At 47.5% G+C, this 11,696-nt stretch overlaps 1 protein-coding gene across 1 annotated transcript; it reads left to right on the plus strand.

Annotated features, from left to right (window-relative positions):
* Positions 1-206: 206 nt before the first annotated feature.
* Positions 207-8,150, plus strand: LOC122383788. The gene is made up of 4 exons (XM_043370545.1): positions 207-355; positions 995-1,183; positions 4,515-4,664; positions 7,232-8,150. The coding sequence occupies exons 1-4, from the start codon at positions 271-273 to the stop codon at positions 7,357-7,359; spliced, it is 552 nt and encodes a 183-aa protein (XP_043226480.1). The 5' UTR covers positions 207-270; the 3' UTR covers positions 7,360-8,150.
* Positions 8,151-11,696: the final 3,546 nt, after the last annotated feature.

The following is an 11,696-nucleotide window of genomic DNA, read 5'->3' on the forward strand; positions in this document are numbered from 1 at the left end:
ATCGGAATCTAACTGGTGTTGAATTCAGAATTTTTCAACTTCAATGTGACCATAAATGACCATGTAAAATCTGTCCAGAACTAATGCTGTGATATTTTTTTCATGCGAACGCACCTTTGGTGCCGAATTCTCCCGACAGCGCTGATACCGCACTCCCACCAAATCCCTAGCCCTAGTTATGACGTCATAGTACGTCCCACAGCGTCAGCTGAGTCGCCGAGAGTCGGCTGGCGACGCACTGGACCTGGGGCTGGACGCGACTTGCTGGAGATGGAGAGGGAGCTGGATGACCTCGACTCGCCCTCTACCGCCGGTCCGGCCTCCAGTGGAGCGGCCAGCGCAGCCGGGACCAAAGGTGGGTTTGACCTCTGTTCAGCGTCCGGGCCTCGTTTCATAAAGCGAGTCCGTAACTTACGCCGGTTTTGGGGCTTGAATTGCAAGCGTATGTGAAGCGCTAAATGTATTTCCCCTTCTCCCATCTGTTCTTGCTTGCAAGATAAATAAACTCAACGATTCAAACTATCGTCATCGCTTCACACGCACTTGCAATACAAGACCAAAAACCGGCGTAAATTACGGACTCGCTTTATGAAACGAGGCCCAGGTGCCTTAGCGATGTGCTGCTTTTGTTGGTCTTTGGTAGCTCCCAAGCCACTCTAAAGTGACTTTGATTTTCCGTGAATGTGTTCATTGCTCAGTCTTGTGTCACTTTGTTGGTTCCATTGCTTGCAGCTTTTCTTTTTTATGTCTTTTCGGGTTCTGCTGCACGAGATAACGCGTTTTATCCTGCTGTTATCGATAAAAAGTAAAACCCATGTGAAGATCGCGAAAACATTGGTGCTAGAATCTCGTATGCTGTTAGCCTCATAATCTTACGTATCCGCTTCAGTCATTATTTCGCTGAGTCAGGCTCTTCAGGAGAAAACTCACACCGAATATCGTCTCAGAGTAGCGCGGCTTTTCTGACATAACACTGACCCCCCCCCCCCCCCAGCCGATACCGGGGGCGGTAGTTCTGACCGCCGTCCGGCCGGCCGGCCCCGGGATAGAGCACGGAGCAGGGAGAGAGGGAGGAGGAGGGCAGAGGGAGGAGGGGACGGCGGCGGCAGGAGGGTGGTGGTCGTCGGCAGAGTGGCGGAGACCGGGCAGACAGAGAAGACGAAGGAGTCCAGCGAAACGACTGGTGAGCGAAATAAACGGATGAAAGGGAGAGCTAATGGATCTAGTCTGTTCCATGTCAAGCTTGCGGTCGGAGTTCCTTCGGCAGTTCGCTACTCCGTTCAGAAATTTACGCCTTTGAATGTGAGACCTACAGAAATTAAAGGTAGTGTGCCACCTTTGAAAGATTTCCCATTTTATTTTTCCTAGGATAAGAAGCTTCTGTTTTTACCTAATATCGCAAAAAAAATCAAAATGGGCCTGGAATAGTGCCTTTTTCGCCTAAAAATTTATCGGTTTTTAGATATGCATAACAACTGTAGTGGGCTCACCTGTAAACAGGCGTCGGCAACAATCGCGAATGCGGCGCACATGTGACAATAAGCAAAGGTCATTATAGTGTTACGACCATACGACGTACGGGAATGAGTTATCAGCTGTCTAATCGTAGACAACACAATGTCGAGCCTTAAACTGTAAGCCCGTATTGGTATTGTTTCTTTTATTTGGCTGTCGAACATTATTTATGGTTTGAAATATGATTTTATGTAAAATAATTGATATGAAAAAGCCGTCTCATAAGTTATGACCCCATTTCACCACACGCAAGTGGCAGAAAGGCAGAAATGACAATGATCAGCTGACGCATTTTTCTTGGCCGAAGTCAGAGCGCGCAGCCCGACGCACCACCACCGCACCACAAAGTATGAGCAGAAGCCGCGCCCAAAGCCAGGGCCCCGGTAACGTGAGGTAGCCGAGTCGGGGCAGCGTGCGCTGACCCAAGCCGGGGCCGCAGCTTTGGGCGCGGTCTACCGCATCCCCGCGGGCAGCCCCGGGCTATCACATGACACCGGGAGGACGCGCGGCTCCGGCTTGGGTCAGCGCACGCTGCCCTGACTCGGCTACCTCACGTTACCGGGGCCCTGGCTTTGGGCGCGGTCTACCGCACCACCTAACACGCGTGTTCGAAACCGCAGGAGCTGATGATGAACGGGTTTATCGAAACTTGATTGGATGAGCATATCGGTAATAGCGATTTCAGTGTGTGCATTTATTGTTCATAGTGGTGTGAAATGCGGTTGGGGTACGACCGACAACCCGTCGGGGCGAATTTCGCACTGGGGTACTCAAAATTTGAAGAATTTAAGACGTTTCCATGAGTTTTGAAGGTATGGATAAGTTCTAAAAATCCGGTTCTCCTTATCTGGGCCATTAACTCCATACGGTCCAGGAAAGCTGGCATACTACCTTTAAGCACTGCTTTCAGCAGACTGGCATTTCGGCCGCAAGCGTGACATGGAACAGACTTGAGTCTACATAGTGCTTTGTATTCTGGAAAAGGTTCAACACATAGCTGATAGTTATGACCAGTAAAACGCCTTTTGGGCGAAGAACGAGCGAGCGAGATAGTGAGCCCTGCACGTGCGCAAGGGCGAGAAGGTACGTACTTCTAACGGGCTTGTGCAAAGCACCCTTCTAACCGGTCGCTAGCGGTGTGCCAAATTTGAACGCAATCGGCCCAGCCGTTCCTGAGATCTGGAAGCGGCATTCTGCACGTGCGCACGTGCAAGCGGGGTCCAAACTGACTTTTGCACGGCACCCTACTAACTGGTCCCCAACGGCCAACCGTGTACCAAATTTGAGCGCAATCGGCCCAGCCGTTCTCGAGATCTGGGAGCGCCCCCTGCACGTGCTCACGTGCTGTAGCACTCCAACCTTAACACATGCAGATGAATTATTTGATGGAGACCTAACTGTGTACCGAGTTTCAATTCAATCGGCCCAACTGTTGTGCCGTTATTGAGGTTGCAATTTTGGGTTTTTTTTTAAATGTCCAACTTTACCACGCGCCACGTGCGGTGGTTGGCAAGAACGCTTGGTGGTCATCACACCACAGAACTTTTACGTCCAAGTGACATTCAGTAAAGAAGACCGCTTGTCAATCGGATGTCCCGTTCCTAAGATATTAGCTTTTGAAGAGCGTCCCCACGGCCGGCCGGCCGGCCGCTCATACTCAGGATTTTCCCTTAACACGCGCAGTGGAAGGGTTGCGAGTACTACGCCCAGTGGAAGGGGGGGCGGATGTCGCCCCCCCCCCCCCCTAAGATCTCAGCTCCCACTGGAGCTAGAAAGACGACATTTGGAGGATAGGTGAAGGCCTTTGGGAACTCTGTTGTGTGTGAGTTTCATGACCCTAGGTCAATATCTTCAAGGTCAAATGTGGTCAAATCTGCCATATTAGCGACTTTTTTTGCGCTTACACGCCGATAACTCAAAAAGTTACCGGCCGATTTTCGTTTTTCTTTCACTATACGAAAGAACATACAGTTGTGAGTATGTATGGTGAATTTCTAGTTAATCCAACAATAAATATGGCAGCTAGAAGCCTGCTAAGAGTAAGATATCGCCGGCTGAAGCGGGATCGGCCGACGCGGGAAACGCGGCAATCACAATTTTGTGTTTACACACTCATTACTCAAGTTGTTACCGGCCGATTTTCAAAATTATTTGACCATGAGATTGCCTGTACATTTCTTAGTCTCCTCACAAAATTTTACGCGAATCGAATATAATCAGCGGTAAGGAGCGCGATGTAAAGACGGAACCGTCCCGCCCCGGCACAGTCTACAATTCAGGCGGCGCGTAACGGCTAGCGCCGGCCGCCGCGCCGCCGCGCCGCCGCGGCGGCAGGATGTTTGACTTGACATCGCTCTTACTAGAAAAGTTGTGAACCGATTTTCTTATTTCTTGCACGAGAAGATCCGCAATTCAATTTTGGACAGGTAGCCAAAATTTCACATTAATATCATGTTTGCCGCGCGAGTTATTGGCGAAAAACAGGAGGGGTAGGCGAAATCCGCCCCCCCCCCCCTTTCACTGCGCGTGTTAATTCAGTATGAACTCGCTCGCTCGCTGCGCTCGCTCGCTCGTAACGAGAAAAAAAAATGTTGAAGGGGATCGAATGACCCGGCGTGGTTGTCGACCCGCAAAAGAAATGAACTGAAGGGTTTTCAGTAACTGAAAACCCTTCAGTCTGGGTTCAGTCAGAAAACCCTTCTACTTTGAATGTGATGGATATTCTGTGATGTTTGGAGGCCAACAACATACAAATATTCAGGTTTTCAGTAACTGCAATTTTGCGTTTCTTTTTTTCCGATTGGGCGGGAGTCTTGGTGCATCCTTTTATCCGGCAGAGGCAAAAGTCTACCCTAGGAGTGACTTTTGCTCAGGTGAAATTCATAGCCTTCATGATTGGTACCCAGATAATAGACCTTACGATTTTTCAAAAGGATTGTGTTTACTCCTGCCCTGGAATTCACTGCAGATCTAACATTGTTTCCTTTGTTCCCCGGTAGATGTCTCTGCCGTCCGTCCGACGTCGTCCGTTTTCTCACGTCTGGGCGCCGGGAAATCTCAGAACAAACCTTCAACATCCGACTCCGGCGGCGGACGACGCAAGCTCAAGTTGAAACGGGGCACAAGAGATGGCGCCACCGACGCCGGAGGTGAGCCACAACGCACGCCTCTGTTTTCAGAGTGTGGAGACCCAACGGAAGGCGGCGCCACCGTCGGAGCTACGACTATGAAGGCACGGCTTGGGAGGAAACGGGGGAGAACTTTGAATGTGATGGGTATTCTGTGATGTTTGTAAAATGCCTGTGATTGTTTTTTTTTAAGTGTGTGAAGAGCTGCAAATACTTATTAAGCAGCTCTGGTCTCTCAGAGCCTAGAGGGGGATGAGGTAGATTTTTTAACATTTTACTCCCTTGCCATTCTATATAAGACATTGTATTATGCCATTCTAAGATTCCATATCACCGATGGCGAAGGTTACGCCATTTTTAGCAGCCGTTTTGCTTGACATCATAGTTCCCCAACAATGAGCATTCATCCAGCGTTGTAAATGGATGGGTTTGATCTCGTATTCATTCGGATCTGGTTATAAGGTCTGCTTTATCAGACATATTCCTTGCTTTTGGGGGTTTATTTTGCTGTTCTGTTTCGTGTTTTATCTCTTATAACTGCATAATCTGGTCATTTTACCAGTGTACAAAGTGGTTGTATATCGTGTTATCGTATCTTATCGTATAATCGTGTGTCGTATTTCGTACTTCGTACTTCTCTACTTTGGGAGGCGTACCGCTTATACCATAAACAGAGTTCAAAAAGCTGGCCAAAAGTTATGCAGTTTGCACCTAGAAAATACTAACAGTGCAATGTTATCAAATATCAAATATTAAAATAACCTAAGCGCTGTACAGAACACATATAATGTTATAAAGATTGCGGTGTGTTTTATTATACGTTCCTTCATGCCACATGCTATGGTAACGTCTGGATGTCGGGCCTTACAAGTTATGTGCCATCGGCGCCATATTGGTCTAGTCTTGAGCTAAGTTGGCTGTCGATTATAAAGCTGCCGCTGATCTCTTATCAGCGTGCCATGTCAAGGATCTCTTGCTCTAGAGCTAGACGTTTGATGAGCATTTCAGATCTTGTTCCACGTTTATAAAATAGGCGGTTTTACGTTCGATTTGTCGAAACACATCAAATGTGTCTGAAAGACATCGCATGTTTTGATGGAATTGACCATGATATAATGTTATCACCATAATATAACAGTAGTGTTATTGTCTTCTGTTGCTGTTGTTCTTTGCATGATTGTAGAATGTATTGTCTATCTGAACTTATTGATATGTATCTGATTTTCGTGCAATTTTTTATTCAATGCGTGCCATAAAATGTCAGATTTTCATCAGCAATATCATCGAAAGCACTGTTTTTGCAGATATGTTGTTATCAGTGTCATAGGGGAATATTTGTACCGTATATCTTGACTTCCGTCCATTTCTTGCACATGGTTGTAGCTTAGAATTCGCGCCCTCTCGACATATTACCGATCCCGTGTCTTTCAATGTGATTCCAATGTCACATGTGATACGCTGTTATGTTATTGAATTGATAATAAGCGTGTTTGAGGCTGTGATGGTCGTTGCGCTGTTCGTATATGCGCGTTGTGTCGTAGATCTAAGCCATTCTACCTCTGCTACGTTTTGCATGCTCCGACCGCCTCTGAAACTGAACTGTGTTTTTCTGTCCATTGTATCGTTTATTGTGTATCGCTGGCTTGCTTACTTTAGTCTGACAAACCTGAGACAGAACGGATTTAAAGTGCAACGGTTACTGATGCTTTTGTCTGTATCTAACTTCCTATACGCCCGAGAGGATTATCCTCAATATTGTACTTTCAAATCTCAAATCTTCTGTAGTCTAAATATCAAATCTTCTCTCAAACATATGTGCGTTCTCCAAAGACCAATGCACATATTAAGTGTTTTAAGGCGCTTCAGTTCTGTTCTTTCTGGCGTTTGCCGGGCTATAGTCCCTCTAGCACACAAAGCCCGCATGTATCCTGATGGCCGTTGCATTGCTGTTATGTGCGCTTCCCATGTAGAGTATTTACCACTGCAGGCAAGAGTCGATGGCAGTCGGACAGATCCGTGGGGCGCGGCCATTGGATATCCCATCGGTTGCCATGGTGACGGAGCCGACTCGGAAACCCCGGCACGGTAACTCTGCACTACGCCGTAGTGCATTTCGCCAAATGCACTACGATGGTAACCTCAATGTAGTGGATTTTGTGGTAATGCACTACGATATGAAGTGTTGTGCGATTAGTGATAGGTTTTCCTTCATGAAACTGCTCGTCGTTTTACAGCTTCTGATGACGTATCGAACCCTCAGGGATTCAATATTGTCTGCCAGCAAAGAATCCACATAATGTCTTTGTATTGTTTGTTCAAATTCCCTCCCTATTCTGTCTTTCACAGGTCGACTATGTGCGCATTGGAGGCGGGTGATGTAGCTCTGTCAGATGTATTTGCCTTTTCTCTACAGGTTTGACTGTTTGAAGGCTGACAGTATGGCAATCTTTGGCATGTGATGTGCAATTTTACACTACATTTTACAGATGGTGCATTTGGAGCGACCGAGATTTTCCCCCACCCTGAGTTCGTTCCGTAATCTGTATCGACCCCATTTGACCGTGCCATGTTTGTCTTTGTCGCGTTAGGCCGCGCCGCCACTGCCGCCACTGCGCCAGATCCGCTCGAAAGCCACCTGCGCAAAATTCGCGCCAGAAATGCCGCCATCGTGCGCCGCACACAAGAGGTGGCCAAAGATAAACACCTCTATGGCTGAACGCCCGCCTCCGCCGAGCCGGCGAGCCGCCTGCCATCTGCCGGCCGACGGCAGAAGCTGAGGTTACTCAGCCGTCCGCTGGAGCGCTGATGTGCACACGCCGACCCGCTCTACAATGAGAGGTGGGGTTGGTCGCAGAATATTGTACACGTGTGTATTTTGGCGATTTTCGGTTTGTCATGTGAATGTTGGGCGTGTTCTTGGCGGTCATAAGTGGCTCTTGATGAATGTTTAACGAATATTTAGGCGATTTTCTCGTCAATTTGCAACTGTTTAGCTGATATTTGGCGGAATTTTGGCGGTGTGAGCGGATTTGTTCGGTTTTTGGCGCGGTGTTGGGCAAAGTGGCAAATGTTTGGCGATATTGTTGGTGTAGGTATCGTGCGGTTTCGTTTTGGGGGGAAGGGGGTCGTGCCTGATAAACGATTGTTGAAAAATAAGCCGGTTTTCATGAAACCGTTACCAGTTTTCTTATATAGACATCACTGGTTTGTCTTTTTTCATTCACGCGTCTTTCAGATGTGTCGTTGGAACTGGTTTCTATTCAGTCATTAATGTACTGCAATTTGACAAATTGTCAAACACTTGGCAGATTTGTGTGAATTGTATCGGTATCCGAAGCAGTGTTTTGTTTTCTTCTTCAAAAAAGGTGATGATTTGGATGTTTTGTGTTCGTCGCCTATCTGATCCCAGATATTGGCTTTTCTCATGGTGTGAATGGATGGTCGACCTGTCTGAAAACATTGCGAATATATATTCGATATTGTGAATATATGTACAAACAAGACAAATACCTTTTTATTTGTGATTATGTGGCGGTTTCACACGCACGAAGGAGTTTCGTAAGTTCCCGCTACAGAAGCTCGGGCCGGCCGGAGCGGGAGCGCGCTCGAGCGGTCGGGCGGGTCGGCGGCGGTCGCTGCGGGTGCGGCGCGGGCGTGCGTGTGGTGAGGTGATCCGACTCGGGCAATAGCATTAAGAGCCGAAAGTTGCTGCGATTTAGGCAAAAATGCTTTTACACCAATTGGCTATCATTGTTTTTGTGCGTGTCTTGATAAACGAAATAAAGTTATGCTATCTATCGATCAATCTAAGCATGCTCAAACGCACTTGCAGACTGACATGAAATGTATTTATTCGTGATATCTACTTGCAAGTACCACACGGGTCACGGATGAAATTTCAGTATTTTTTCGGGGAACCGGTCGGGTGAACCAGCGCATTGATATGCTGGAGTCGATATGCAACCACGGACTAACCTAACGCTTCTCATAAGTACCCAACTAAGTAGAAAGAAAAAAAACTACTGGTACTGTTAGCTCAGATAAAAAAAAAGTTGTTAACATCACACAGCTGCTCCTCAAACTATCACCGGCAAAGGAATTGAAATCTTACGATAGCATGTCCCCGAGTCTGCGTAGACCTGAAGACTGCAGGCAAGCGTATGACAACACTACGAGCCGGCGGGGCGAGAGTGGGGTATTCGGCGAGAGACTGCACGTGCTCGTATAAAACTAACACCAATCGGGAAACAGATTAGCGTGGAGACTGCACGGGAGCTTACATATGAAAGGTTTGAAATGACCATTGACAATAGCACTACGAGCGGCAAGAGACTGCATGTGAGCAAAAGAGAGTAACTCCGCAGAGCCGGGATGACTGCGGGTGGAGACTGCATGTGGCCACATAACAATAACTTACAACACGGGCGAGCGGCGGCTGGAGACTGCACGTGATCATAAGAGAGTAACACCGCTACAGAGCCGAGAGCCGGCAGCGGGTGGAGACTGCGCGTGATCATAAGACAATAACTCAACCACAGAACTAAGAGGAGCACAGAGACTGCACGGAAACATAAGACAATAGCACGACTGAGATCAGCGGAAGCCCGCGAGAGACTGCAGATTCGCATAGAAGCGTATCACCAGTGATGTGCACTGAGCACTCAGTGCAGTTCAGCGTTGAATTATCTGGCTAGCGTTGTGACAAATCGTTGATTTTCTGTATGAAGTGTTCTAGCTGAAGCAATCGTTATATGACAGCCCTGGCCCCTGGTGAGAGCAGCAGGGCCCGGTTTTGATCGCCATTCCACCCGGAAGTCAGAGTGTGACCTGTTCTAGTGGCTCCCGATCTCGTCACCAGCTCCCACCGACCACCATAAAAAGGAGAGTGTAGATGTGAGCTGCCACTTCTCGTCACTGCCGAACATCTCACTGTTGGGATATTGTGACCGCGGACCGGCCGTGTGGGGCCGTGGAACAGGATGGGTCGGCGGCCCGGCCGTCCGGCCGGCGAGCCGCCTGACCGCCGCGCGGTCACCGCGCATGCGCTCTGTGCCGTGGTTATATAAGGGCGCGACCGTGACCGGACTGGGTCAGTCGGCGGGTCGCCGTGTCCGTGCTTGGGTCTTCTGTCACTGGAAGCACAATACACCGTGTCGTGGTATATGCAGCTTTACTTGGCCCTAACATCACCTCATTAAATGCGCACTAGTTTTATACAAACCAATCACACCACTTTCCGTTCCACTATCACTTTTCATTGGGATGAGACCGCTGCCATATGCTACCAGTAACGGTAAGGTACCAGTTACCATACTAGTACCAGTTAGTGACTATCATACGGGCCTGTACCGGACGGCCGCGGCTGGGCCGGGTGGGGCCGAACATCAGAAGGTCAGCCAGTTGGCTGTATATCCCGTCCCTGTGATCAGTAGCGACGGGATACATTGTTGATAAAAAACGGACACATTCTCTTCCGCATCATGAGAATGCAAGTATTGAGACGCAGCATTCTTTTCATGACATTGGCGGCTGTTGTTTCCAAGATGTCTGTGCTTGTATTTCATGCTGCTCTCTTATTTCATGCATGTTTAAGCATATTATCCCTCGCCCCGTTGGGGGGGGGGTAATTTGGCCCCACCCCCAGTGTTTTTTCCTGAATAGCAAGATAACGGCGGCGCGCAGCGCCGCCAAATTCTCAGTACCTTCCCGGGCATCAATTTGACACCTTCACACAAAATTTCAAGTCTTAGGTCACCTTAGGTCAGGAGTTATTGAGGTCAAACTGAGGTCATGTTCGAGCAAAAATGTGCAAAAAACATGCAATCTTGAAACGCTCACCAAATCTACAGTTACCAAGCAATTTCAAGGTTCTTTATATGGTCTAGTAGACAAAAAGCGGCGCTACAAGACTGCTATCTCGGATTTTCAAAATTGTGGGTTATTAACCCCGAAAAATTTTAAAAAAAAATATTTTTTAGAAAAACTAAGAAAAATCCACAAAATCCGAATTTCGAATAAACCGGAATATATGTCATAGTCCCTGTGCTGTTCTATATACATACCAAATTTCAGATCGATATCTCGTTTTTGGCCAAGTTATAGCGACAAAACTGTTCAAAAATGATGACGTCAAATTTTTTAACTCAATTTTTAGCGATTCTAGACGACGTAGAGCAAAACAAAGACCACCATTGAACTCCCCGTGACAAGCTGCATCGAATCGATATCCATTTAATGCAAAAATATCAGCTTTGAAATTTGACCTATTTTGAACTGACCTTGACCTGAGCTTGACCTGACCTTGACCAAAACGTGACCTAAGCTGGCCCCAAAGGCTGCCAGACCCACATAATCGCATTTGTCATGTAAAATGGACCATAAAACATGCATCACACGACACTTTCATATTGTGACCCCCAGTGACCTGACCTCTGTGACCTGACCTGGTATCAGTGACCTCAAATAGCAAAATATGTGTTTGAAGAACATGTCCCTGTCGATGATTTTCATTGAAATGCATTTTACTCGATTTTACAACGCATTTCTTGAAATGCCTGTAAACGGTGAAAATTCGACCTTTGACCTGATCTGTGACGTAATCGGTTTGACCTAGGTCAATAAAATTGGGTCACAAGGTAGGTTCCTGATAGGGCTATCCAACACCGTTTGCCGCTTGTCGCTAGGTTGCGTGGTTCTCGAGATCTTAAGGGGGGGCCAAATTGCCCCCCCCCCCAACAGGGCGCGTTGCTCGGCAGAGCCCAACGGGGCGCGGGTTATTTATTCTATTCAAGTCTATACATCACTGAGTCTTCTTTAAAAAAAAAATCATCGATATCGCCATCAAAAAAGAGCCGTGCAGGATCGTTTTGAATGCAAGATGTTGCACTTTAAAAACAAATCATTTTTGCAAACTGCCCTAAACAACCATTGGACGCGGTACAAAACGTGCAATTAGGGGAAGCGGGGGTAACACCGCCCCCCTAAGCTTTTCGCCAAAATGAGAGAATATGTGTGAAGTCTCTTGGTAGTTATTGTCTTGGTTACAATATTTAA

This window comes from Amphibalanus amphitrite, unplaced genomic scaffold (assembly GCF_019059575.1).
Source record: "Amphibalanus amphitrite isolate SeventyFive unplaced genomic scaffold, NRLGWU_Aamphi_draft 000173F_arrow, whole genome shotgun sequence".
Classification (NCBI taxonomy): Eukaryota; Metazoa; Arthropoda; class Thecostraca; order Balanomorpha; family Balanidae; genus Amphibalanus; species Amphibalanus amphitrite.

Coding starts and splice junctions, on each gene's coding strand:
- LOC122383788 (XM_043370545.1), top strand. CDS start 271: ATGGAGAGGGAGCTGGATGACCTCGACTCGCCCTCTACCGCCGGTCCG. Junction 356..994: donor CAGCGCAGCCGGGACCAAAG/GTGGGTTTGACC, acceptor CCCCCCCCCCAG/CCGATACCGGGGGCGGTAGT. Junction 1,184..4,514: donor GGAGTCCAGCGAAACGACTG/GTGAGCGAAATA, acceptor GTTCCCCGGTAG/ATGTCTCTGCCGTCCGTCCG.